Source organism: Orcinus orca, chromosome 6 (assembly GCF_937001465.1).
Source record: "Orcinus orca chromosome 6, mOrcOrc1.1, whole genome shotgun sequence".
Classification (NCBI taxonomy): domain Eukaryota; kingdom Metazoa; phylum Chordata; class Mammalia; order Artiodactyla; family Delphinidae; genus Orcinus; species Orcinus orca.
Window position 1 is genome coordinate 109,981,097 of NC_064564.1, and position 25,569 is coordinate 110,006,665.

At 49.0% G+C, this 25,569-nt stretch overlaps 1 protein-coding gene and 1 long non-coding RNA gene across 3 annotated transcripts in view; both read right to left on the reverse strand.

Annotated features, from left to right (window-relative positions):
* PSMB7 (proteasome 20S subunit beta 7) overlaps positions 1-3,198 on the reverse strand; it is a 58,567-nt gene extending 55,369 nt beyond the window's left edge. The window contains exons 1-3 of the mRNA XM_004269238.3: positions 3,057-3,198; positions 2,531-2,624; positions 1,433-1,530 (exon numbers count right to left, since the gene is read on the reverse strand). Coding sequence (XP_004269286.2) covers positions 1,433-1,530; positions 2,531-2,624; positions 3,057-3,172 — 308 coding nt within the window. The 5' untranslated portion in view covers positions 3,173-3,198. The remainder of the gene's footprint in view (positions 1-1,432; positions 1,531-2,530; positions 2,625-3,056) is intronic.
* Positions 3,199-18,370: 15,172 nt separating this feature from the next.
* On the reverse strand, positions 18,371-24,107 carry LOC117201106 (uncharacterized). Of its 2 annotated transcripts, XR_004483063.2 has the most exons (4): positions 20,866-24,107; positions 19,286-20,225; positions 19,127-19,188; positions 18,371-19,003 (listed from the first exon to the last, which is right to left on the reverse strand). It is a non-coding gene; the product is annotated as an uncharacterized LOC117201106 (long non-coding RNA). The 2 variants fall into 2 exon arrangements; XR_007478104.1 differs by having other exon boundaries at positions 19,286-24,105.
* Positions 24,108-25,569: the final 1,462 nt, after the last annotated feature.

The window sequence follows — 25,569 nt, forward strand, 5'->3', positions numbered from 1 at the left end:
ACCAAAGGGCTCAATTAGAAGTGGAGCTTCTTGGAAAACTTCCACAAAGTTCAGGGACATAGAGAGATGTTTTTGAGTATACCTGCACTGTAACTGCTCTAACCAAGCTTAAACAGACATAAAATTAAGAATGCACATCTAATTATATGCAAATATATTTTCTGTAGCCCAGTGGAATATTTCAAATCATTAGTTTCTATGTTCTGAACAGAGTGTGCATTTTACTGATCCTAGAAAATATCCAAGTTGTACAAAAAAGCAAGGAATGTCAAAAGCCTTGCAATTTACATTTACCAAGTATTTAGTACTAGATACCAAATATCTAGTACTAAGCTCCAAAGTGCTGAGAATAAAGAAAATATGACACAGTAATAGCACTTGATTTCAAACTTGAGTGGAGGAGACATATAATACAATATAGTAGCATAGGTAGAAAATGCTGTAGGAAATTGGAGGAGAGAGCAGTTAACTCTGATCTTTGAGAAGAGGTTTCATGTGAGCTGGATTTGGAAGGACAGAATAAAAACACTATACAGAGAAGAAGAAAGGGCATTTCTAAGCAGAGGGGCTAGCAAAAGCAAGGGTAAAACAGCTTGGACATGCGGAGAACAGGGACATGAGGGAAATAGGGACAGCCCAGGTATAACTGGAACATAGAGTGATAGCAGCTAAATAGGATGAAAAGGTAAGCTTTCTGTGAAATTGTACAAGACCTTGAATATCATGCTAGAGTTTCGATTTTATCCTGAAAGCAGTGTGGAAATGTGAAAAATCTCTTGAAAAGTTTTTAAACAGGAAAGGGACATAATAGATCCATGTTTTACAAAACCCAACATGGCAGAAGAGTGAACAATACAAATAAAGAAAAGACCAAAAGCAGAGAGACCATTTAAATGACAACTGCAATAATCCAGCTGAGAAAAAAGAATCCGAGCTAAGGCCTTAGTAGAGAGAAGGAGAGAAGGGAGTGGATTCAAAAGGCACACAGAAGGCAGAACTGGGTACCAAATGAACTGAAGACTAAAGCAAAAAGAGGACTTGAGAGACTGCCCTGGTGGTCCAGCAGTTAAGACTCTGTGCTCCCAATGCAGGGGGCCCGGGTTTGATCCCTGGTCAGGAAACTAGATCCCGCATGCCGAAACTAAGAGCCTGCATGCCGCAACTAAAAGATCCCGCACACTGCAGCTAAAGATCCCGCACACGTCAGGGTGCCACAACTAAGACCCAGCACAGCCAAATAAATAAATAAATAAATATTTTTTAAAATAAAAAAAGAGGACTTGGGGATGGCTAGCTCAGATGGATGGAAATGCCATTTAAGGGAGACAGAAAGAAAATACAGGCTGAACAACAGGTTTTAGAGAGAAAGAGTAAATTCAATTTTACCCCTGACATGTTTAAAAATGAGTCATTCAAACTAATCAATACTTACTAAATGTTAGGAGATATGAAGTGTATTTTTGAACAGTTCTTGTCAGCAACAACCATTCCTTCAGTTGCCCTTGTATCTGCTCCAAGAACTATGCCATCCTATTTTTAAGAAATATATACTTTAAAACAACTTCACATATACAAACCACAGTTCTCTACTCTAGTTTAGAAAAAACAATGTTGACCATCCCCTGCTCCCCCAACCACCCCACCACGCGCTGAAATATTGTGCTATACTTTCGGCATTCAACGAAAAGCTTATTAATAAACATTATTGGTTGAACCCTCAGTAGGCAGTAGGAACTATCATTCCTGTTTTCAATGAGGCTCAGAGATTCAGTGAATTCCTTACAAATCACAGAGCCAATATCAGAAAAGTCTGGATTAAGATGCAGAAATCTTTCCATTAAAATAGCCATGCCTGGGCTTCCCTGGTAGCGCAGTGGTTGAGAGTCCGCCTGCCGATGCAGGGGACACAGGTTCGTGCCCCAGTCCGGGAAGATCCCACATGCCGCGGAGCGGCTGGGCCCGTGAGCCATGGCCGCTGGGCCTGCGCGTCCAGAGCCTGTGCTCCGCAATGGGAGAGGTCACAACAGTGAGAGGCCCGCGTACCGGGAAAAAAAAAAAAAAAAAAAGCCACGCCTGTCAATTTCTTTTTAAAAGATGTCACTTTTTACCATTAACAACAATAACCAGTTATCTCTTTTGACCCTTACAACAATTTAAGTCAGGAGTTATTATGTCCACCTGATGGATTAGAAAGTGAGGCTGTGAGAAGGAAAATGACCTGCCCAAAGTTAGAGGCCGCAAAAAAGCTAAATGGTTAAACATTTTTGTTTTCTCATTACATCATCCTGCTTCCTAAAGTAGTAACTTAAGACAGAAAACTGGCTTCCTGTCGAAAACTGAAGAGTGAGCAAAGTATATAAACTGCCGATAAGTGCACAAAACTGACATAGTCTCTCCTAAAGGAGCTTTTCCTGATATAGTACTCTGTAAGATGTGCCCTTCCTCACACAGCCCAGAGAAGTAAAAGAGGCCAAGGGGCCTGGTTCCTGAAATTAGTTGACACTGCTGCTCTCAGCCTGTCCCGGCTTACCTTATAAACCACTCCTGCGATAGTCGTCCCAGTTTTCCGGGCCATTGGAAGCTTGGATCCTTTCTTTGCAAAATCGGCTTCCAAGATGGCATTTCTGAGAGCAAATGAGAGAATAAAGGGTTGAAGGGCAGGACCACATTGCGCCGCACTGGCACGAAGAGTTTCTAATAGGGAACTCGGGAGAAGCAAAAACTACTAGCATTTGCTTTCAAGCCCATCTGTTTCACTGGCTCCTCCCAACAGCAGGACTACTGTCCCGCTTTTCTGCGAAGGGAGCGTCTGAGAGGGTCCGCACCACCATCCCGGAGATGGAGGGTGTCCCGGTGCGCTGGGGAAGTGGAAGAGCCGACCCGGCCTCAGGAGAAACACGCTCAGGCCCTAATTCCCCTGAGTCACAGGTGCCGCGGGCCGCGGGCCCCGCGCTCCACCATTCGTTCGGACTTCCCGGCTCAGACCGCAACCCAACTCCGATCCCGGCACCGCATTCCCACTCCCGCCCCGAACCCTGCCCGGGACATGGCCACACCTGCGGCAGTTCTCGAAAGAGAAACCTCCAACCGGTGGCTCATACACTGACACAGCCGCCATCTTTCCCGGAAAAGTACTTCCGGGCCGGGGGCGGGAGCAAACGAAAATAGCCATGCACTTCCGGCGCCGCCGGCAACCGAGGGCTGAAGGGGTGGAGGAAACTCCGCGCTAGGGTGATGGATCTTAGAGTTACGGGCTCCTAGAGGAGCCTGGAGATGTTTGGAGTATAGCACCCCAAGTGGAGCGGAGGAGAAGCTGACACCCGGAGAAGTCGGGGGAAAGGACTTACCCAAGGTGGACACACCAGAGACTAGGCCTCCTGCCCACCAGACCAGAGCGGTTTCTACTGCTAATTCGACTACATGGAGCTTCAGAGACAGAGACACTGAAGTTCCAGGCACAGCTCCACCACCTCCTTGCAATGAGCAAGTCCTCTCAACTGTCTGAATTTGTTTCCTCTGCTGTCAAATGGGGATAATAGCTGCCTCAAAAGGCTGCTGTGAAATGAACAAGAAGCCTGTAAAAAAAGCTGTTCACCATCATTAGTCGTTAGAGACATGCAAATCAAAACCACAGTGCAATACCATTGCACACCCACTAAAATGGCTGTAATCAAAAAGACAGAAAAGAACAAGTGTTGGCTGGGATGTGGAGAAATTGGAACCCTCACATGTGGCTGCTGGGAATATGAAATGGTGCAGCTGCTCCGGAAAATAATTTGGCAGTTCCTCCCAAAATTAAACATAGACCCAGCAATTGTCTCTTACGTATATACTGAAGAGAAATGGAAACAGTTGTTCACAAAAACTTGTACACAAATATTTATAGCAGCATTACTCATAATAGCCAAATAATGGAAACAACCCAAATGTCCATCAACTTGAGGAACGGATAAGCAAAATGTGGTACATCCATGCAACAGAATACCATTCAGCCGTAAAAAGGAATGAAGCATTGAACTTAGAACACTGTGCTAAGTGAAAGAAGCCAGGGACAAAAAGCCACAAATAGTATGGTTCCATGTCTATGAAATGTCCGTACTAAACCAATCCATACAGCCAGAAAGTAGATTAGTGGTTATTGGGAGCTTGGGGGGAAGGAGAGAATGGGGAGTGACTAATGGATGCAGAGTCTCCTTTTGGGATGATGAAAATGTTCTGAAATTAGGTAGTTGTAATGGTCACACAACATTGTGAATATACTAAAAGCCACTGCCCCACACATTTTTAAATGGTGAAATTTTTGTTATGTTAATTTCAGTTTTTAAAAAGCTGCTGTGAAAATTGAAAATTGTATGTGGAGGACTTCCCTGGTGGCACAGTGGTTAAGAATCCACCGGCCAGTGCATGGGAGACGGGTTCAATCCCTGGTCCAGGAAGATCCCACATGCCACAGAGCAACTAAGCCCGTGCGCCACAACTACTGAAGCCTGTGCACCTAGAGCCCGTGCTCCGCAACAAGAGAAGCCACCACAATGAGAAGCCCGTGCACCGCAACAAAGAGTAGCCCCTGCTCACCACAACTAGAGAAAGCCCACGCACAGCAGCGAAGACCCAACATAGCCAAAAATAAATTAATTAATTAAATTTAAAAAGAAAAAAAGAAAATTGTATGTAGAGAGCATTTATCCTGGCATGTAGAACTTCTCCATAAATAGCTATTATTGTTAATAGCACATTCATTTCATCCTGCCAACAAGCCTCATAGGTAACTATGTAATTCAACTCACTTTACTGATGGAAATTAAGGTTCATTGACGTAAACTAACTTGCTCAAATTTACATAGCAAGTAGATCACAGCAGCAATAATTGTGGGCTGAATTAATTTATTCACTCAGCAAATATTTAAATGATTCAATTATGTAATGAAATTATTTGCTCAGCACCTACTATGTGTCAAGCTTGTTTCTAGGAATGAATGAATGAATGGCATCCCAATCACCCAGAACCGTGCCTGTCACAACTATGTGTTCAATAAATATTTGTCAAAGGTTCAATTCCTTTTCATTACTTCTTTGGATCTTCTGTGCGACACAGGAAAATGAGGCCTCACCACCCACCCCCACAGGAATCTACTGATGAAGAGGTTTGAGTGTCTCCAGTGTCACCAAGTTTCTGCTTTGGTAAATGTGAAAAGTAAAAAGACGGGCTCTGTCCTAGAAATGTCCACTTCCTGATGAGAGAGGCTTGACTCCATAAGACCTAGACAGGACAGGTCATAATTCAACGTGCCCTGGATGCCGTGAGGGTCAGTAAATAATGATAGAATGAAGGACTGCTTTCACAATGTTCATTACACTCTCTCACACCTGCTCTGGGCTCAGCTTTGAGGGAATGAACACATAGGTGAACCAGATGGAGTTCCTCCTCTCATGTTGTGGATTGAATTGTGTCCCCCCTCCCAAAGCTGACATGTTGAAGTCCCAAACCCCAATACCTCAGGATGTGACCTTATTTGAAGATAGGGCCTTGACAGAGGTAATCAAGTGAAAATGAGGTCATTAGGGTAGATCTTAATCCAGCACGATTGAGGTCTTTTTCAAAGGGGAAATTTACAGACAGACGTTCACACAGGGAGAACACCATGTGAACGTGACAGCAGAGATCAAGCCAAGGAATGTCAGAGATTGGCAGCAAACTACCAGAAGCTAGGCCGGGGGCCCGGAACAGCCCTCAGAAGGAACCTACCCCGACAACACCAACACCTTGCTTTCAGACTTCTAGCCTTCATAACTGTGAGACAATACGTTTCTTTTTTTTTTTTTCTTTTTTCTTTTTTTTGCCATGCTGTGCAGCTTGCAGCATCTTAGTTCCCCGACCAGGGACTGAACCTGGACCCTCAGCGGTAAAAGTGCGAAGTCCTAACCACTGGACCGCCGGGGAATTCCTGACAATAAGTTTCTGTTATTTCTGTTATTTAAGCCACCCAGTTTGTGGTACTTTGTTACAGCAGCTCTAAGAAATGAATACACCTCGTGAGTTCACAGTCCGAGGGAGGAGAGAAGACCCCAGAAAGACTCACAGCCTGGCATGCTAAGGGCTGGGTGGAGGAGGGCTGCTGCAGAAGCCAAGAGGCTCAGAAGGACAGAGTGTGAGCTCGTGGGGTGAGAAGACAGGAGGGATGGACACACAAGCGAAGTCCTGGGGTATGAAGCAAACAAAACCAAACGAAAAGCCCTGGCGTGATTTGCTTTCAGGAAACAGTGATGAATCTGATGCGGCTGCAGCAGAGGGAAGCACAGCAGCCTGCAGCCCCCCAGAGGACAGTGGCGAGGCATCTGTGTCCAGCTGGAGGAGCCAGGGAAGGATGTGGAGATGATTTGTGATCTCAGTTTGTCCCGGGGCATTTCTCTTCCTAACTGGGTCTCTTTGGTATGGTTTTCACACCCAGATGAGCTGAGGTGGTGGCACTGTCTGTCTTGTGGCTTCTAGAGGTGGCCCAGCAGAGGCAGCTGGAGCCAGCAGAGGGCGACAGAGAGTTTCCAGGCAGCCTGACTCGGCCCCTGAGGCGCGCAGTCCAAGGCCCCAGCAACTCCGCTCAGCCTGGGTCAGGGCTGTAGGGAGGGCAGCCCTAGATCCCCAGCACCCAGAGACCCTGCTTCGGCCTCCCTGTCCAACATGACTGCTGCCCCCTGGGACTGCAGCCCCCGGCCTGCAGCCCAGTCTAGAACCTGGACCTGGACACAGTCCCACGTAATCCCTGGCAGTGCCACCAAAACTGACTGACTAGTAAAGCTACCACTTCTGCTCTGGATCTGGCTGTGTGACCTCAGAGGAGCCATCAGACTCTCTGGGCCTCCGTTTCCTAATAATATAGTAACAACCAACATTCCCTGCATGCCCCCCACAACCTGTTCTAACCACTTTAGATACAGGGCCTCATGGTCACCCTAAGCACCTAGAATGTGCCAACACAGAAAACAGATGATCAAGAGACAGACACAGGGCTGCCCTCAGGGAGCTGGCAGTCCCTGAGGACCAAGTATCACTGCCCCACTTTACAGATGAGGCAACTGAGGCCCAGAGAAGTGAAGTCACTGGCTCCAGGTGATACATGGCGCACAGCTAACTGGCAGAGCCACAATTCAAACCACATGCCTCCCAGCCCCAGACCAGACACAGCTCCACTTCCCTGACCCCTGGCAATTACAGTCCAGCCAGAACCCGAGCTCCCATGTTCCCGGGGGTTTGCCAGAACAAAAGCAAGGCAAACTCAGCTAGCTCCCAGCTGTGTGATTGGAGGCTGGTCTCTTCATCTCTCATCTGTTTCCTCTTCTATAAAATGAGAGCACATTACAATGTTTCTCTTGCCTTGGGCATACCAAGTAAGAGCATGCAGTGCAAACTGTAAAGCATTTTATTCCTTCATTCGTTCATCCATTTATTCATTCAGTATTTATTAAACCCTTCCTTGGTGCCAGGCTCTGTGCCCCATCATAGTCTTGAGGGGCGCTGGTCTGGGAACTGCACCTCCAGTTCACTGTGCTAAGTGCCCTAAGTGACACATACCAGAGCACAGCCAGGAAACGGCTCCCAAGAGAGCCTGAGGCAGCAGGGTAGACACCCGGAGGACAGGAGTTAGCACTGAGGCCAGGAGACCAGAGGGTGCATCCCATACGGAGGGTTCAGCTGTGCACGGCCCCTGCGCCAGCCTGGATTTTCCAAGGCCCTGGCAAGCACCCTCCCCCAACCTGCAGGCTGCTAGAAGCCCAGCGTGGGATGGGCCCTGGAAGGCTCACCCCCATCCTCTATCAGGATACACACACATCCGGGGGTGCCCCCCACAAGGAGACTTGGCCATCTTCCCATTGCAGGGAAAGCAGCCCATGATGCTCCCAGTTGCTAAGGCAACTGGGCCCTTGTTTTTCCTTCTTCATAAATAAGCTATAAATAGACAGGGCAAACCTGGGCGCCTTCCTTTGCATGAATTAGAGCAGCTGCTCCCGGCTCCAGGGCGCTGGCACAGCATCCAAGTGCCAAGTCTTGCTGCACAGGCCACAGAAACACAGCTCTGGTGGGAGGGCATGGCAGACACATGGCAGCATCGAATGTGAATTCCCCCCACCCTCTCCAGACTCTCCTGGGGCACTTAGTAGATTCTGGGACCCTGCCGAGACCCACTGAATCACAATCATTGCAAGTGGGGCCTGAGATGGGAGTTTAACTACTTAACCCCAGCAGATGAGATGAGCCATGGGTTTGCCCCCAGCCAGTGGTGAGCAGGAATGGGCATCCTTCCCTTCTTCCCACCTGGGACGTATGCAAGTCACAAGGAAATCACGAGAATACGTCCCATTATGAAGGGCTCTGTAGGCTGGCTCAGAATCTGGGCCTGTCCCGAGGGCACTGGGGAGCCATGGGAGGCGTGTAGGCAGAGAAGCAATGTGACCTCTCTTGGAAGAATGGGATTCCCACTTGACAAAGGGAGTTTGAGCAGAGTGTGTCACCCAAAACAAGGTGCCCTGAAGGTTGCTGGACCACAGCTGACAGATGCTTCCTCAAGCCAAGCCTCTGAATATGGACCCCGGATGCCTCCCAGGCACATCTAGCTCCACATCTTCACCATGGGCTAGACCTGCCACGCCCTCCCACAGTGAGGCAAATGCTATCCCATTCATTCATTCATTCATCCAGGCATCCTTTAAACAAACTCCAGTTCTGTGTCTGGCACTGTGCTGGGCTCAGTAACACAAAGACTCTGCCCTCAAGGGAAATGGATACAGGAATAAATGTAAGAAAGCTAAAGGACCAGAGGTTCTGATGGAAATTGCACAGGGTACAAAGAGGCTCAAAGGAGAGAAAGAGGACAGCTCCCCAAGGGGAGCTTTTAAGGAAACATGGGATTGTAAACAAAACTAAAAAGATGAGTAGAAGTTGGCTGGCTGGAGTTGCAGGAGAGAATGGGTGCTCCAGAAGGAGAGTCTGAGCAGACACGTGGAAGCATGTTGGACAGCATTAAATGGGAGGGAGTGGGAAGCTGGAAACTCGGCAGGGACCAAGGCAGGCAGGACCTCACATCAGTGCATTGTGAAAATCAACCTGGCAGCTGGCCAAGGGTGGAATGGACAGGGAGACTCTGGAAACACGCAATCCGGGAGGGAACTACAGACATGGACCAGGGAGGAGGGAAAGAGGGTGGCGTTACTCAAGAAATATTACAGAAGGTCAAACAGGATGTGGTCAGAGGTTAGATTCAAGGAGCAGGGAAAAGAAGGAGTTGATGCTCTTGGGGGTCTGACTTGGGCGGCAGGATGGATGGTGGTGGGAAGGTCCACGTGGGTCCCTGTGGGATATGTTGCATTGGAGGTCTGGGCTGGGGAGAGAGGTGCAGGACAGCAGGGAGAAGGCCATGTAAGTCCCGAGTGTGAATGAGATGCTTCAGGAGAGTGGGCAGAGGGAGAGAAGGGAGCCAGGGACAGAGGCCAGGAATGGTAATGTTTGTCATGCAGGTAAGGATGAGGAGTGGGCAAAGGATGGAGAGACACAGCGGGCTGGGAGGCAGGCACTGGGGAGAATGATGTCATAGCCGCCAAGATGGGGAAAGGGGGTTGGAGACGGAGGGAGAATGGCCCAAGTCCCAACAGCCCAGCAAGACGAGGACGGAAACTCGTCCACAAGACCATCAGATCAAGCAAAGATTTTTTTTCTAATAATAATGCTCAGTGTTACTGATGATGTGACAAGATGAGCACTTTCACATTTGCTTGTGGGAGTGTAAAGTGGTACAAACTTTCTGCAAAGCCATTGGCCAAGATAGTTCACGATCCCGTACAACAGAGTACCTGGATTAACAACACCATATTGTGCACTTCAAAATTTGTTATGAGGGCAGCTCTCATGCTAAACAGTGTAGTTTTTTGTATATCAACTATACCCCAATAAAGCTGTTTTTTAAAAAGTAGTTCAAGATCCTTGAAAAAGCTCAGAATATTTAACTCAAAAATTCCCCTCTAGGGACTTCCCTGGTTGCGCAGTAGTTAAGAATCCGCCTGCCAATGCAGGGGACACGGGTTCGATCCCTGGTCTGGGAAGATCCCACATGCCGTGGAGCAACTAAGCCCGTGCGCCACAACTACTGAGCCTGTGCTCTGGAGCCTGTGAGCCACAGCTACTGAGCCCACGTGCCACAGCTACTGAAGCCCGTGTGCCTAGAGCCCAGGCTCCTCAACAAGAGAAGCCATCGCAATGAGAAGCCCGCGCACCGCAACGAAGAGTAGCCCCTGCTCGCCACAACTAGAGAAAGCTCACGCACAGCAACGAAGACCCAATGCAGCCAAAAATAAAACTAAATTAAAAAAAGAAAAAAATTCCCCTCTATGGCTCTATCCTCAGACAAAGATAGGTGTGTGAAGATGTTCATTGTAACATTATTTATGATAGACCATATTGGACTTTATAGTGAACTATATATTGGATATATATTGGATAATGGATTATATACATTGCATATTATAAGAATAGATTCTATATTATAATGAAAATCTGGAAACTGCTTTAATATCAAACAACAGGTGAATGGCTAAACAGTTTATGATGGAGGGTGAGAAACAGGCAGAATACATATGGTTCCAACTTTACAATGTATGTGGGTATACATTATGTATGTGAAAAAGCCAATCATATTAATAATAGGCATAATTCCTTGCTGGTAGGTTATCAGGTCATTCTTATTTTCCTCTTTGAGCCTCTGCTTTTTTTTTTTTTTCAAATTCTCTATCTATGCATTATTTTTTTCTCAGTTTTTTTAATATTTTGAAGTTGTTCAAGTCTTCAGAAAGTTGCAAGAGTAGTACAATGAACCATCCTCCCTCCCTCCCTCTCTCTCTCTCTCTCTCCACTGAATCAATTGAAAGTCACACAACACTCCACCCTAAATGCTAGAGGACGAATCTCCTGAAAACAAGGACATTCTCCTACATAAACACAATACCAATATGAGGATTCAGTATTACTATCTAATATTCACTCCACTTTCAATTCCCCCAGTTATCCCAATAAAACCTTTATGATTTTTGTGATCCAGGATCTCATCAAGGATCACACACTGAATTTGGCTGCCTGATAACTACTCCAGCAAAAGTCCCCTAATAACCAGGGCATTCTCCTACAAAACCACAATACAATTGTCACATTCCGGAAATGTAATATGGGTTCAGGATTATTACCTAATACTCTGTCCACATGTAAATCTCCCCAATATCACCTTTATGATTTTTGTGATCAGGATCCAGTCAGGGAGCCCCACTGAACTCAATCTCCATGACTCTTTAGCCTCCTTCCAGCTGGAATAGTCTCCAGCCTTGTTTTATGTCTTGCACGAAGAGGCCAGGCCCGCTCTGAAGAGCCGTCTTCAATGTGGACTTGTCTGATGATCCTGGCAGGTAAGCATTTTTGGCAGGAGGTCCTCATAAGTGATGTGTCCTTTCTTGGGGCACCACATCAGGGGGCACTGCTATTGGCTTGTCCCATTATTAGGGGTGTTAAGTTTAATCATTTGGGTAAGGTGGGGTCTGCCGGGTTTCTCTATTTGTAAAGCTAACATTTTCTCTTTGTAATTAAAAAGTAATTTGCAGGTGATTCTTTAAGACTGTGCACACAGCCTATTCCCAATGGTCTCCGGCCCAATGGCATGGCATGCACTGATGATTTTTGCCCAAATCCATTTTTACAATGTTGGATATAAGATGCCATTTTCTGTTTCTATTACTCCTCCTCAGCTGGCACTCTTCTAAGGAAGAGCTTTCCCTTAACCTGACTTCTCTGGGTCTTTTTTTTTTTTAAATCAAGGATATTTTTTCAATTTTATGCGTTACGATCCATTCTTGTTACTAAGCATTTTGATCTCCAGTTGTCCCAAATGTAGCCGTTGGAGCCGTTTCAAATGGGCTCCCCACAAGTTTGAGATCATCTTTGCTTTCTGGCACAATGACATACTCCAGGCATGGAGTGGAGCACTTGCTGGGTCCATCCAGCCCTCTGGGCCACAGAAACAGTCACGCACCTCTGGATCCAGGGGGGACTTGAAGGAGGTCAGCGGGCAGCAAGTGAAGCGGCGGGGGCTGGGTGGACATTCGGAGTTAATTCTCTCAGAACATCAACAGCCGGTGCTTTAATTAATGGCCCCACTCCAGGGGCCCAGGGTCAGGTGACTTGAGCTTAGGAACAGGGCACCAGCCTGCTCAGGCATCTCACTTCACATCCCATTCATTTACTCCTTGCATGCGGAAAGGTATTAGTTATAGTACAAAGATGAAGAAAACCTGTGTGTTCTTTCATAACTTCACTGAGGAAAGGAAAAGGCAGGGAATAAATGTCCTGATTTTAGGAGGGAAAAGCACGTGTGCCTGCAAGTGTGTGTGTGTGTGTGTGTGTGTGTGTGTGTGTGTGTGTGTGTGTGTCTGTTTGTCTGTCCCCAGGTTCTCCAGGCCTCTGCATCCCCTTTTTTCTTCTTTGTCTTATTTCTTTTCTTTCTGCATACAGTAAAATGAACAGATTTGAAGGATGGGTGGGTTTCAATAAATGTGTAATCAGCACCCAACCGAATTACAGAACATTTCCACCAACCCCAGAAAGATCCCTCATGTGTCCTCCAGTCAATCCCTCATAAAGGCAACCACTTTCTAATATCTCAAAATTCCAGAACGTCACACAAACGAAATCATGCAGCAAGCACACCTCCTTTAACTGCCAAGTAAACTGGTGGTGGAAAGCCTGGCAGTGCCACCATTGCCCCAAAAATATTTCCAAGGCTTTCCCGGGGGGGAAAGAGGCGGGACACTGATGGCCCTCTGTGGGTTCTCTCCCCAGATCCCTGCTCCCAGGCTGGTGACCAAGAAGGGGACCCAGACCAAGCTCATTCCCCCACCCAGAAAGAAAATCATCTTCTGTGGCCCAGAAACGATGGCCTAGAAACCCCACTGGACATGGCAGGAGGCTCTCTACCCAGCAGTGAGGCCCAGACACGCTGACGGCCGCCGGTCCCCTGACCGTGGGGACCCCAGGGGGACTGTGGTCCTGTCCATCTGCCAGCAGGAGCAGTGAACAGCGCCACTGGCCAGCCGGCCGGCCTCCTGCATTTCTGCTGTCAATCTGCCCACTGCCCTGGGTTGTTTACTGGAAGCTGGCCTCCCTGCCAGGGTTCAAAGCCCTGGCCCTGGGCGCGTCCGTGGCAGGAAGCAGACCGGGCAGTAATTGGCAGCGCGGCTGTGCTCAGAGGCCAGCACTGACCCGGCATCCTCCTCCAGCGTTGCCTTTGAGTCGCTCCATACTGACCTTCCAGGCCTGCAGGGACTTCCTGCTGAATGCCGAGCCCGCACCAGCAACAAATTACTCGTTCCCCAAGAAATATATTAAAAGGTGGCAGCAGCTTGGGGGCCGGGTGACCAGGGGCCCCCACCACAGAAAGCCTAATGTCTTCTGTTCCCAAGAGCCACCAGCCGACTCTGGCTGAACTCAGAGGGAGCTGAGCTAGAACTCGAAATTTGGGGGCCAGGGGAAAATGACTCAGACACGAGGAGAGGCCACCATCCTTGAGGCCCGTCTATGGCTTCACGAAGGGGGAGCAGGCGGGATATGGAGTCCCCTCGACCTCAGATCCTATCTGCCACTTCCACTCTGTGTGACCTTGGGCAAGCCACTTGGCCTCTCTGAGCTTTCCACGCCCATAAAGGAGAGAGAAGCCCACCCCATGGGTTGGCGAAAAGCCAGTGAAGTGCCAGGCACATAACAGATGCTATTCTCTGTGAGTGTTGCTGGATCAGAAGCAGACTGTATTTATTTCATTCTCCAGCTCAGAGAGAAATCAGCTCAGAGTGACCTGCACGTGTGTGCCCACGTCCTGAGAAAGCCAGTGGCCGAGCCATGGGATCACGTGGGGTGGAGCTGCAGCTGGAGGCTCTAGGGGGTGGGGGCAGGACATCCGAGGATGGGGGCTCTTACCACCTCCAGCAAGGCTCTGGCTGATCACTGGGCCGTTGGATGGATGAATGGAACCAGAACCAATGGGTGAATGCCTGCATCATTGGTAGATGCTGTAAGCTAAATAATGGCCCCCCAAAGATGTTGATGGCCCAGTCCCTGCAACCTGTGAAGATGTTACCTTACATGGTAAAAGGGACTTCGCAGTTTCAATTAAGTTAAGGCTCTTGAATGGGAAGATCATCCTGGATTATCCAGGTGGGCCCAGTGTAATCACAGGGGTCCTTATAAGAGGGAAGCGGCAGGCTCAGAGTTGAGGCCTGAGGTGTGAGTTGAGGGAGAGGCATCTGCAATGGACCAAGGTGACATCGAGGCTACAGTCACATAAATTCTGTTCTCTGGACCTGGTTGGGCCCAAACTCCAATGTACTATTTTCACCATAGGATGAAGTGCTGCTGGGCCCACTGACCTTATGATTTGGAGGATCAAAAAACACCAGCTGGGGCTTCCTTGGTGGCGCAGTGGTTGAGAGTCTGCCTGCCGATGCAGGGGACGTGGGTTCGTGCCCCGGTCCGGGAAGATCCCACATGCCGCGGAGCGGTTAGGCCCGTGAGCCATGGCCACTGAGCCTGCGCGTCCAGAGCCTGTGCTCCGCAACGGGAGAGGCCACAACAGTGAGAGGCCCGCGTACCGCAAAAAAAAAAAAAAAAAAAAACACCAGCTCACGAGGGACAGCTCAGATCTCATAGCTACACAACGTCCTGTGGTCATCAGTCTCTACTAGGGTCCAGCAGAGTACCAGGCACCGATTTTCTAAGGGTGAGTAGCTCTCTGCAGCAGAAGTCATGGACTTGCTTCTAAACCCTAGTTAAAAGAAATAATTTTTAATAGATACTGTTGATTCATTTGGCAAATTGCCCATTTCGTAAGTGACAATCATGTTAAATTGAACTGGCTTTTGGAGAATTGGTTTTTAGCAAAATGGGTCAGTGCTGGCTTCAGAGCTGGCTGGCTTCCGGTACACAAAGGATGACCTCAGGAACTCTTTCCTGTTCTTGGATTTGCTCTCTTCTGGGCTGGCCTTGCTTTCACTTGACTTTTCCCTAAATTGGGGCAGAGATGGCCACCATTCGTCTGGTTTGGCTTCCCCAGTTGGAAGAGAATGATTTTCCCAGCAATTCCAGTAGAAGACCACCTGTCTCGTGTGCCCACTCTAGAATGACTCTCCGTGGCCAGGAGATGAAATACCCTGACTGGGTAAGCCTGGGCTACATACCCACACGTGGAAGGCAGAATTCTAAAAGTGCCTCCTCTCCTGATTTCCATCCTGGGTTATTCAACGAAACACTAACCTAAGGACTATGTGACGGTTGATTTTATGCGTCAACTTGGCTGGACCACAGTGCCCAGATGTTTGGTTAAACATTATTCTGGATGTTTCTGTAAAGGTGTTTTTGGATGAGATTAATATTTAAATTGGTGGGCTTTGAGTAAAGCAGATTACCCTCTGTCATGCAGGTGGGCCTCATCCAATCATGTGAAGGCCGTAATAGAACAAAAAGACTGACCTCCCCAGAGCAAGAAGGAATTCTGCCAGCAGATCGCCTTTGGACTTGAACTACATCTCTTTCCCGGGTCTCCAGTCTGCTGGCCTGCCCTGCAGATGTTGGATTTACCAAGCCTCTACAATCATGTAAACCACTTTAAATTTCTAAAAATAATCTTTAAAATCTCCCCTCCCCCTCACCTTGATATGTGGAATTCGCCGATATAATTAAGGTTACTAATCAGCTGACATTAAAATAAGGTTACACTGGATTATCTAGGTGGCCCAGTATAATCAAACAAGCCCTTAGAAGCAGTAGAGGAAGGCAGAAGAGGAGGACAAAGAAATGTGGCAGAAAGGGAAGCTGGAGAGACATGAAGCAGGAGAGGGATTTGACCTGCCTCGCTGGAGGAGGCCACATGAAAAGCATGAAGAGAAATGCAGGCAGCCTGTAAGACAAGGACCAGCCCCTGAATGACAACCAGCAAGGACATGGGGACCTCAGTCCCACAACCATAGGAACAGAATCTGGCCAACAGCCCGAATGCGCTTACAAACGGTTTACCCTCGGCACCTCCAGAAAGGGAGGCAACCCTGCCGACACCTTGATTTCACCCTTCTGAGACCCAGAGCAGAGGAACTAACGGAGCCAGCCTGACTTCTGATCTACAGAATTGTGAGCTGATTGATTTGTGTTGCTTCAAGCTGCTAAATTTGTGGTAATTTGCCATGACTATAATAGAAAACAAATACACCACCCGTGGAGAATGGGGTGGAGCCAGCCCCTCCCAACACCACAGGGACTGATCATAGAAGTGGGCTCCCCAGATCGGGCGCTGGTCCCAGAAGTGGGGGGGCCTGGGCAGAGTTGACCACAGTGTCCAAGCTGAAAATTGATTCTCCATTGCCCAGCACCCAGGCACCGCCAAGGTGAGGGTCCCACCCCAAGTTTCAGACCAACTTAGGTGAGGGGCCTTAGCCCCTCTGCTTGTGCCCATGGCCACAGCCCCCTACGACAAGGTGGCAGCTGTTTTCTCTGTTCCAGGAATTTCTCCAGCTCTCCCTCCACTCTTCTCTCTATTTGGGGGCTTCTTCAGTTTCCACCCCGCTACTCAGGTGTCCAGAAAACTCCCCCAAGCCTGGCCAGACTCCCAGGTCAGACTTGGAGTAGGTTCCATGTAAACCCCCAGCAATCGTGGGGTAGAATCCCTGGAGCTGGACAGGAGGAAGTAACAGGAGGAAGAGCAGAGCCTTCAGGCCGCCAGGCTGCTGGGCATGGCTCCCTGCCTGGCACTGGGCAGGTATTATCACAATTAGTCCTTGTCACGGCTCCACCTGGTGGGCAATAGGATCCTCATTTCTTGGAAGGAGAAATCAAGGCTCAGAGAAGGCGCAAATCCTTGTCCAAGGTCGGTCAGCACACTTTTCCGGTTACAAGGGACAGAAGCCTAATTCAACCTGGCTGGAGAAAAGGAAGCGTGTGCTGATCCGTGCAACATGGAGGTCGAGGGGTGGGGCTGGCTTCAGGTACCCTTTTGCTCGGGGACTCAGTGAGGTCCTCGTCTGCCCCTGCCTCTCTGTACCTGCATCTCTTCCTGTCTCTCCCTCTTTATCTCTGTCTCTCCCTCTTTTTCTTCCTGTCTCTCCCTCTTTTTCTCTCTCCCTCTGTCCACAGCACTCTGGTTCTCCCTCACTCTGTCTCCTATCTCATGAGTGCCCTCCTCTCAGCTGGCTTTATTCCCTCCCACTGCATATGGATAGGACAGAAAACGTAGCCTGTGGCAGACACAGAAGCTTGGTCTTCTTTGAAGCAGCAAAGTGCCCAGGTGATAAATGAGCTTTCTCAAACTCCTTTGCAACCAGTGACATGTAAATAGAAATATTCTATAGTAATTCTGGGAAGCTTGTCTATGGGGAGGCAAGCTGACTCAGCTGAAAGGAGCACCTCTTTTATCCTTCTCCCCTTTCTGCCTTCCTGTTGCCTAGAATTATGTGTGTAATGGCAGGAGCTCTGGCAGCCATTTGGGGCCATAGGATGCACTGGATGCCAGTGCCAGTCATATGAGCCCTGAACTGGCCACCATCAGACTTCTTTTACATGCAAACCCCCCCCCAAAACTACTGCATGTTTAACCCACTTTTATTTGGAGTTTTTGTTATATGCAGCCAAACTTAACCCCATGATACGTGACCACCGGCAGCTTCCGCTTCACATCTATCCAACTTAGAAACTCCAGAGTCAGGACCCCTGCTCTTCTCACTCACAAGGCATCTAGTGAACTCTGCAGCTAGGGTCACATACTTATGACTAGAGGAATGGCCAAACCATGTCCCAGGCCCATTCTTGGTGTGCTTAATGTTGCTTGCTCATTTGCTTTTAAGGACAGCCAGAGTGGAATCACATGAAGGGTGGGGGAGGAGAATTCCCCAAAAGAAGTGGGTGTGCTAGACACCTAGGAAGTGACAGGTGTCCACTACAGCTAGTGTGTGGTGAACCCCAGTGTGCCTGACTCCCAGCTGGGCACTCTCCACCCTACTCTGTAGGATTTCAGTCTTAACAGAAGGGGCTTCCCTGTCTGACCTCTCAGGAGCAGGACCATGCAGGAGCCCAGTGGGGTCGGTCTGACCTCTCTCAAGAAAGTCCATCTGGAGGCCAGTGTGTGGGGTCAGGAGGGAGATGAGTGTAAGTGTTAGAGTCAGACAGAGTCGAGGTCAAAGCCCATCTCAGCCACTCCAGCTGTGTGCCCTCGGGTAAGTTGCTTTACCTCTCTGAGCCTCCCTGCTAATTCCCCCATTTCTGTCTCCAGTCCTGTCTTCACTCCCTCCCTCCCAGCCCTGCACACCTAGAATTCCCTCTTCTTCCTCTCACCTCGGTCTACCCACCCTCCTCCAAGAGGCCCACCTCCACAGCTCCTACCACACCCAGCCAGAGACTCAGCCTGGGACATGCTGGCACAGCCTCCTTGACGCCGGCATATTCTAATGTGCCCTAAGGAACAATTCAACTTTCAGAGTTTCCAAATTACCAAACATGCAAAACAAACAACCTCCACCCAGGCCAGAGCCCTGCCCCTGCACTACTGACCCGCCAACCCAGGGACAGAGGTGGGGATCCCAGGTGGGCCGGGGGCTCAACAACCATCCCTGTTCCCACTCGGGGACAGGGAGGCAGCAGTGTCCAAAAGTCCTGGTTCTCTGTCCCCGGATCTGGCTGCCTTGAACACTGTGCTCTATTCTCTTAAGGGTGCAGGCAAAGTAAAATGACCTCCGGGGGAGGCAGGTCTTAGAGACTAAGCCCGGCAAAAAGGTCAACATTGATTTTTAAATTATTGACATTATTTCCATTTTTATTATTGAAACATTTCTTGTTATTTTCATTATTAAACCACTACATGCACAGAAAAACAATAAATGAATGAACTAAAAAGGTAAGTCTCTTGTCATTGGAGTCGCGGTCAGAAACAGTCTCTTGCGCACATTCCTGATTAAAAAATAAAGGAGGAAAAAAGAAACATCAACAAACGTGATTCCTCACTTTGTCCTTTGGAGGCAGCCGTTTCTGGGCAGCTTTGTTGCTGTGCTCTCCCCAAGGCCAGAGACTCACCTAACCTCGTGCTGCAGGGACCGGCTGGGGTTCACATCTGTCCTGGACACCCAGCACAGGGCCTGGTGGAGAGTAGGGTTCAGTGCATTTGTTGGAAGAGGGTAGGAGAGAGAGAGATAGAAGGATAGAGAAGGAAGGGAGGGAGACCCCCCCACTTACTTGTGACAACAGAGGCGGGTACAAAATCCTGCGGGGATCCAGGGAGAACATCTCACTCTGCCCGGAGAGGTGGGGAAGCAGCCAGTGACACTGAGTCTTGAAGCATGACTAGGAACTTTCCAGAATTTGTAGACATCCAACAGGCAAAGAAACAAAGAGAAGGCAGGGTGAGTGCAAAGGCATGGAGACATGAGAGAACAGGCCGTCTGGGCCTTCGTGGAGAGCCTGGGACAGGCTGGAGGAGGGTTTTGGAGAAGAGAGGGGATAGGAGAGGTTGAGGACGTCGGAAAGGACTTCCTGAGCGGGGCCAAGGGGTTGGGACGTTATCCTCCCGATTTCAGGGAACATGCACGGGGTGCTCGGGGAACACGCAGGGGGTGCTCACCAAGCCTCGGCTGAACCAGATTAGGAGGCAGGGACCCCAGGTCCAACCACTGGAGGGGCAGCAGCCCCCGGATCCCATCCCCTGCTGGGGCCCCCAAGCAGCTACTCCTCCCCTCCCACACTCCAGCCTGGATGTTTTTCTCTGCACTTGATGAAGTTAAAATAAGCCCTCTCTGGGGTGACTCGCAGGCATTCAAATTGGATTGGCACACAGACATCGAGCAGTTGGTGGCAGGAGCCAGGGGACCCGGAGAGCAGGTTTTCGCTGGAGGGGACATGAGCTTTATTTCCCTCTTGGTTGCTGACAAGGAAGCAGCTGTCCTTCCCTGATTATTTTTACCTCGAGCCACAGCCGCTGACGCCGAGCCTCCCCAGCGCCCATCCGCCTGCCAGGGCCAGGTGAGGAGTCCCACTCCCCGGCCCAGCTCAGCGGAGAGCCTCGAGCTCCACCTACCGCCGCCTCCACATAGGACCAAGAAACAGACCTTTGGCTTGGATCCAGACCCTTCCATGCCAAGCTGGGGTCACCGACAGGAGAAGAGAGAGCCAGAGCAGCCTTGAAGAAGATTTGAGACAAAAAAAGGGAAAAAAAATTTCATAACCAGTTCCCCTCCTCTAACACACTAGCTCCTTCCTTTTTGTTTTACCTCTGACTTCTAGCTTGATGAGACTAAACCTGAATACCACTTTACTGTTACCTAAGCGCTTCAAAGTCATTCCATTCTTGAAAAGCCCAACAGGTGGGGGACTTCCCTGGTGGTCTAGTGGCTAAGACTCTGTGCTCCCAATGCAGGGGCCCCGAGTTCGATCCCTAGTCAGGGAACTAGACCCCACATGTCACAACTATGAGTTCACGTGTTGCAGCTAAAAGATCCCACAACTAAGACCCGCACAGCCAAGCAAATAAGATTTTTTTTCAAAAAAAAAGGAAAATAAAAGAAAAGCCCAACAGGTGGGTATCATTAGATCCATCTTACAGCTGAGAAAACTGAGGCTCACAGGGGAAGTGGCTTGCCTGAAATCACACAATAACAGAGTGGGAGAAATAGGATTGGAACCCCAGTCTGTCCAACTTCGAATCTTGTACACCATCCACTGTATTTTCAAGTCTTTGTCCATGTATCAGTTAGTAACGCTCTCAGCAGCAGCTAACAACAATACTTTAAATAAAATGGGGGTTTATTTTCGTTGTATACCAAAAGACTGGCAGCAGGTTGTTTCCGGGTTGGGAGGCAGCACAATGATGTCATGGACACAGGGTCTTTCAATGTTGCTGCTCCATCATCCTTGATAGGTTGCCTTTTAACATGCTTGCTGCCTCACTGTCACAAGGAGGCTGCTGCAACTCCAGGCATCTTGCCTAAATTCAAGGCAGAATGAGGATAGAGGGAGGGGATGGTAAAAGCTGTGAGAATCCCATTTATCAGTAAAGCAACATATTTCCCTGAATTCCTCCGGGAGACTTTGGTTTATATCTTACTGGTAACATGGCTACCACAGCTCAAGTGAAGCTGAGAAAGCAAGTATTTTGAGGACAGAGAAGGACAAAGGAACAAATGTTGCGTTGGTCACCAACAGTATCTGCCACAGTCTACATAGAGTTGTAATTAGTTACAATTATATCACACATACTTTTTGCTTCCTACTTTTTTCTTTTACTGTTAGGTCATTTGCAGTTTCCCTATCACTATGTTGTTTTTATAATTCTCATTTTTAATGGTTTAATAGTATTTCTTCAAGTGGATAAGCCATAATGTATTTATTGGACATAGTAAGCTTCCAATGTTTTCAATATTATGTATAATATTGTGACGAACATCTTCACGCTCATTTAGGTGGGTGCCTGCCAAACATAAATCCCATACAGTGGAATTACTTGAATCAAAGATGTTAACATTTTTGGTTAATATATTACTCTTTATTTCTGCTCTTATATATTGCTTTATTGATTTCCAAGAGGATTATGCTATTTAATATTATGTCACAGTACCTGGATGTATTGATTTTACCATAACTGCACCTGCACAGAGTATATTACCACTTTTTAAAGGTTTTTACCAAAATTGGTATACTAAAATGATACCTTAAAGCTGCTACTGTTTCTATTCCTTTGATTACAACTGAGGAGGAACACTTTTCCCCATGTATTTTCACTTTGTATTTCCTCTTTGGTGAAGTATATGTTCATTTCTTTATCCAGTCAATATCTGGAGTAAGAAACCCATTTTTATAGAAACCATACTGGTACTGGTATTACCTCTGGTCATATTGCAACTCAACTTTCCCATCTGATCTTACAAGTTCCTGGGAGGAAGGCAGGGTGTGGAACAGGACCCGAGTCACCAATGAGCAAACTGGGCTCAAGAAGTTCGTGCAGCTACTAACAGGCAGAGCCTGCATCTCCAAGCCCAGCACTTTTTCTTGTACAGTATTGCTCTTTAAAAAAAAAAATAACAACTTTATTGAGATATAATTCACGAAGCATACAATTCACTCATTTAAAGTACCCAACTCAAGGGACTTCCCTGGTGGTGCAGTGGTTAAGACTCCATGCTCCCAATACAGGGGGCCCGGGTTCGATCCCCAGTCAGGGAACTAGATCCCACGTGCACGCCGCAACTAAGAGTTCGCGTGCTGCAACTAAGACCTGATGCAACTAAATAAATATTTATAAATAAATAAATAAAGCACCCAGCTTAATTGTTTTTGGCACATTCACAGAGTTGTGCAACAATCACCACAATCAATTTTAGAACATTTCATCGCCCCCAAGAGAAACCTTGAACACATAGCTATTCACTGTCACATCAGGTAGAGGTAAAAATATGTTTAAGCCTGGAGAAAAGAGATGGGTGGGGTGGGCAGTTCGAAGAAAGCAGAGCAGACAGGCTGTGCCATTGGACTTGCTCCGTGACCACAGGTCACTTCTCCCCTGGCTCTGGGTTTCCTCCTAATACAAATAGAGCGCTCACTGTGTCCAGGCTCCAGGCCACGTGTGTCACAGATGTTCCTGATCGCTCTCTCTAACGTGGGGTGAGGAGCCCCACTTTACAGAAGAGGGAAGCCAAGACCAAGAGCAGAGACATGTAGCCATTCACGTCCCTATGCTGGTTGGTGGCAGAGAGGGGCCTGGAGTGGGGGGTGGGATTCGGGAGGGAGTCTGACTTCGAGCTCAAGGCCACTACATCAGCTGCCTCCGCCTCCCTGCTTCTGGAGCTGCCCCAGTGACAGGTGGCGCCAGGTGGGGAGGGGGAAAGAGGGGCATCTCTTTGTGCACTGGCCGAGGAGGGCCCTAAACAGGTTGGCACTAAATAGTTGTTTCACCAATTGTGTGGCCACAACTGGTGGTGTGACTGTCAGCCCTTGGGAGCCATGAAGCCAAGTCCTCTCCCCACTGCCCCCTACACCAACCCCCGGGCACACACTCACATGCAAACCTTAGGGTCACAAGGTGTCTGTCTGGGTGTGTCTAGATATGTGGGATCATTCCTTCTGTCCTTCAACAAACACAAAGTGCTCTCTCTGTCAAGCTTTTCCCGGGTGCTGGGGGCGTAGGGGGAAGGCAGACAGTTCCCTGGCTTTTGTAGGGATCTGGGGGCTCCTGAAACAGTTTAGGATGGAGGGAAAGTATCCTAGAAGGTCTAAGTGGACACCTGAAGGATGAGTAGAATTGAGTCAGAAAGGACTTGGAGGTGGGGTACTCCTGCCTAGTCTTGGGGAGAGGGAATAGCACGTGCAAAGGCCCGGGGGTGAGAATGGCAAAATGTTCAGTCTGGTCACAGGCTGGGCCACTGAGTGAAGGGGAAGAGGCACAGTGAGGGAGGAAGGAGGGCAGAGATGGGTCACGTTAGCCATGTGTCCAAGGTTGGACTTTCTCCTGGGGCATCAGGGAGCCACAGAAGGGTTTGAGCAGGGGATGGAAATTTTAGAGAGCCTGCTCCGACTGCCCAGTGGAGAAGGGGTTGGGGCAGGTAAGAGGGGAGGCACGGCTGGTTCTGGGCCTGTCCGGGTTTCTCAGGACCCAGAGTAGGCAGGGGTCGGGAGAGAGGAAGGGACTTGGTCTGTAGAGCAGAAGCCCATCCTCCCCAGAGAAAAATGGCAATAGGCCCAGGTTTTGGGGCTCTCCCAACCCCAGTACTCACACAGCTCTTCTCACAGCCACCTTCTATGTCCCTGAAAGGAAGGAGTGATTCTCCACATTTGGTGCAAGAAGACATGAAGCAGAGAGACGCGCCCAGGTCACATTAAAGTTGGTTGATGGCCAAATCCCAGTTGTGTGGGGTCTGTTGTAACCCCAAAGTGAAAACATTCCGGCTGCTGGCTTCCTCCTTCCAATATTCTTAGCCCTGGACTATGGACAGTTTGGCTGAGGGTCTGGCACAGGGCCAGGCCCCAGGAAGAAGGAAGGACCCTGGCTGTCCTCATCGCCCCCGCCCACCCTCCGCCATCCCCCCACCATCTACACGGACAATGAGCCCAAGGGCCTATCATTCACCCACGGCCTCCGGGCCTTGTCTATGGAGACAAGGGGTCTGTCAGAGCCGCCTGCCCAGAACACCGATGAATGGCCCCCGGCTGCCAGTAAGATAGTACCCAGGCTCTGGGGAAGCGAGATGAGGCAGAGTCACAGCCCCAAACAGTCCCAGAATCCATGGAGCACACCCACACCCTCATAGTACTTGGCCATCTCCAGGAGTGACTCCTGGGAAATGTGACCCCAAGGAAGGGAAGGAGTGGGATGGGGGCCCCAGAGGCAGGGGTGTTGCCAAGGATAGGAAAGTCATAACAGGTTACAGGGGAGAGATTTGGGATGGGACAGGAAGGCAAGGAGCACCAGAAGGCATAAGAAAGTGGCTGGGAGAGTTGGGGTCAACACAAAGCCCACCCACCCACAGAGAGAAAGAGCCTGGCTTAGGAGGCAGACCTGGGATCCACCTCTTCCTTGCTGTGTGACCTTAAGTGAGTCCTGACTTCTCTCCATGCTCAGTTTGCACAGATGTAGACCTGGGCCCCAAGAATCCTGTCTTGAAGGAGATGGTGCAAGTGTGGAAAGGCCCACCCAGGGCCGGGCAGAGCAAGGGCTCCGTCCCCCGCTTTCCTTCTCACTGGCTCCAGACTGGGCTGGGTGGGTGGGGGTGAGCAGGTCACAGACACCACAGGGCCAAGTCCTGCGTGCATTCTGCTGGCCCAGGAACCCAGGAAATGCTCAGAGCTTTGCCCCAAGTGGGGCAGTTTTTATTTTGAAAATTCTCAAACCTGGAGAAAAGCTGAAAGAAGGGTACACTGAACACCCATGTATCATCCACTTTGATTCCCCTCCTCTTTCTTTAAAAAAAAAAAAATCAAAAGATGGTAAATTTTATGTTGTGTATTTAACCACAATTTTTAAAAATTGGAAAAAAAGAAAAAAGAAAACAATAAATCATTGTGTTGCCGGCTGGCTATTAAGTGTAAATTAAGTTTTGACAGGAATGCTAAGTGAACTGTGTGCCAGGCACCAGGTACAAGCCATGGGCTTTGTACATATTAAGTCAAAGTCATTTACATTGCACAGCAGCCCCATGAGTTGTGTACTATTTATCATCCACATATGACAGACGGGGAAACAGGGCCTCAGAGAAATTATGCAAGGTGGCTCCAGCGTCAAGATGAACTTGGATGTCTGACCTCCCTCCCCAGCAGGAATCCCCGCTACCAAGGCAGCACAGCTACCTCTGGACCCAGCTGCACACCTCCCATGCCGGGATGTGGGGGCTCCTCCCTCTGCACTGCCACCCCCCGACCCCCCCAGAAGCCAAATTCCTACTCCCTTTCCTCCAAACAGGGCCTCTTCCCCTCACGTGTTACCATTTTTTTGGTCCCCACGGCTTGTGGGATCTTAGTTCCCCCACCAGGGATTG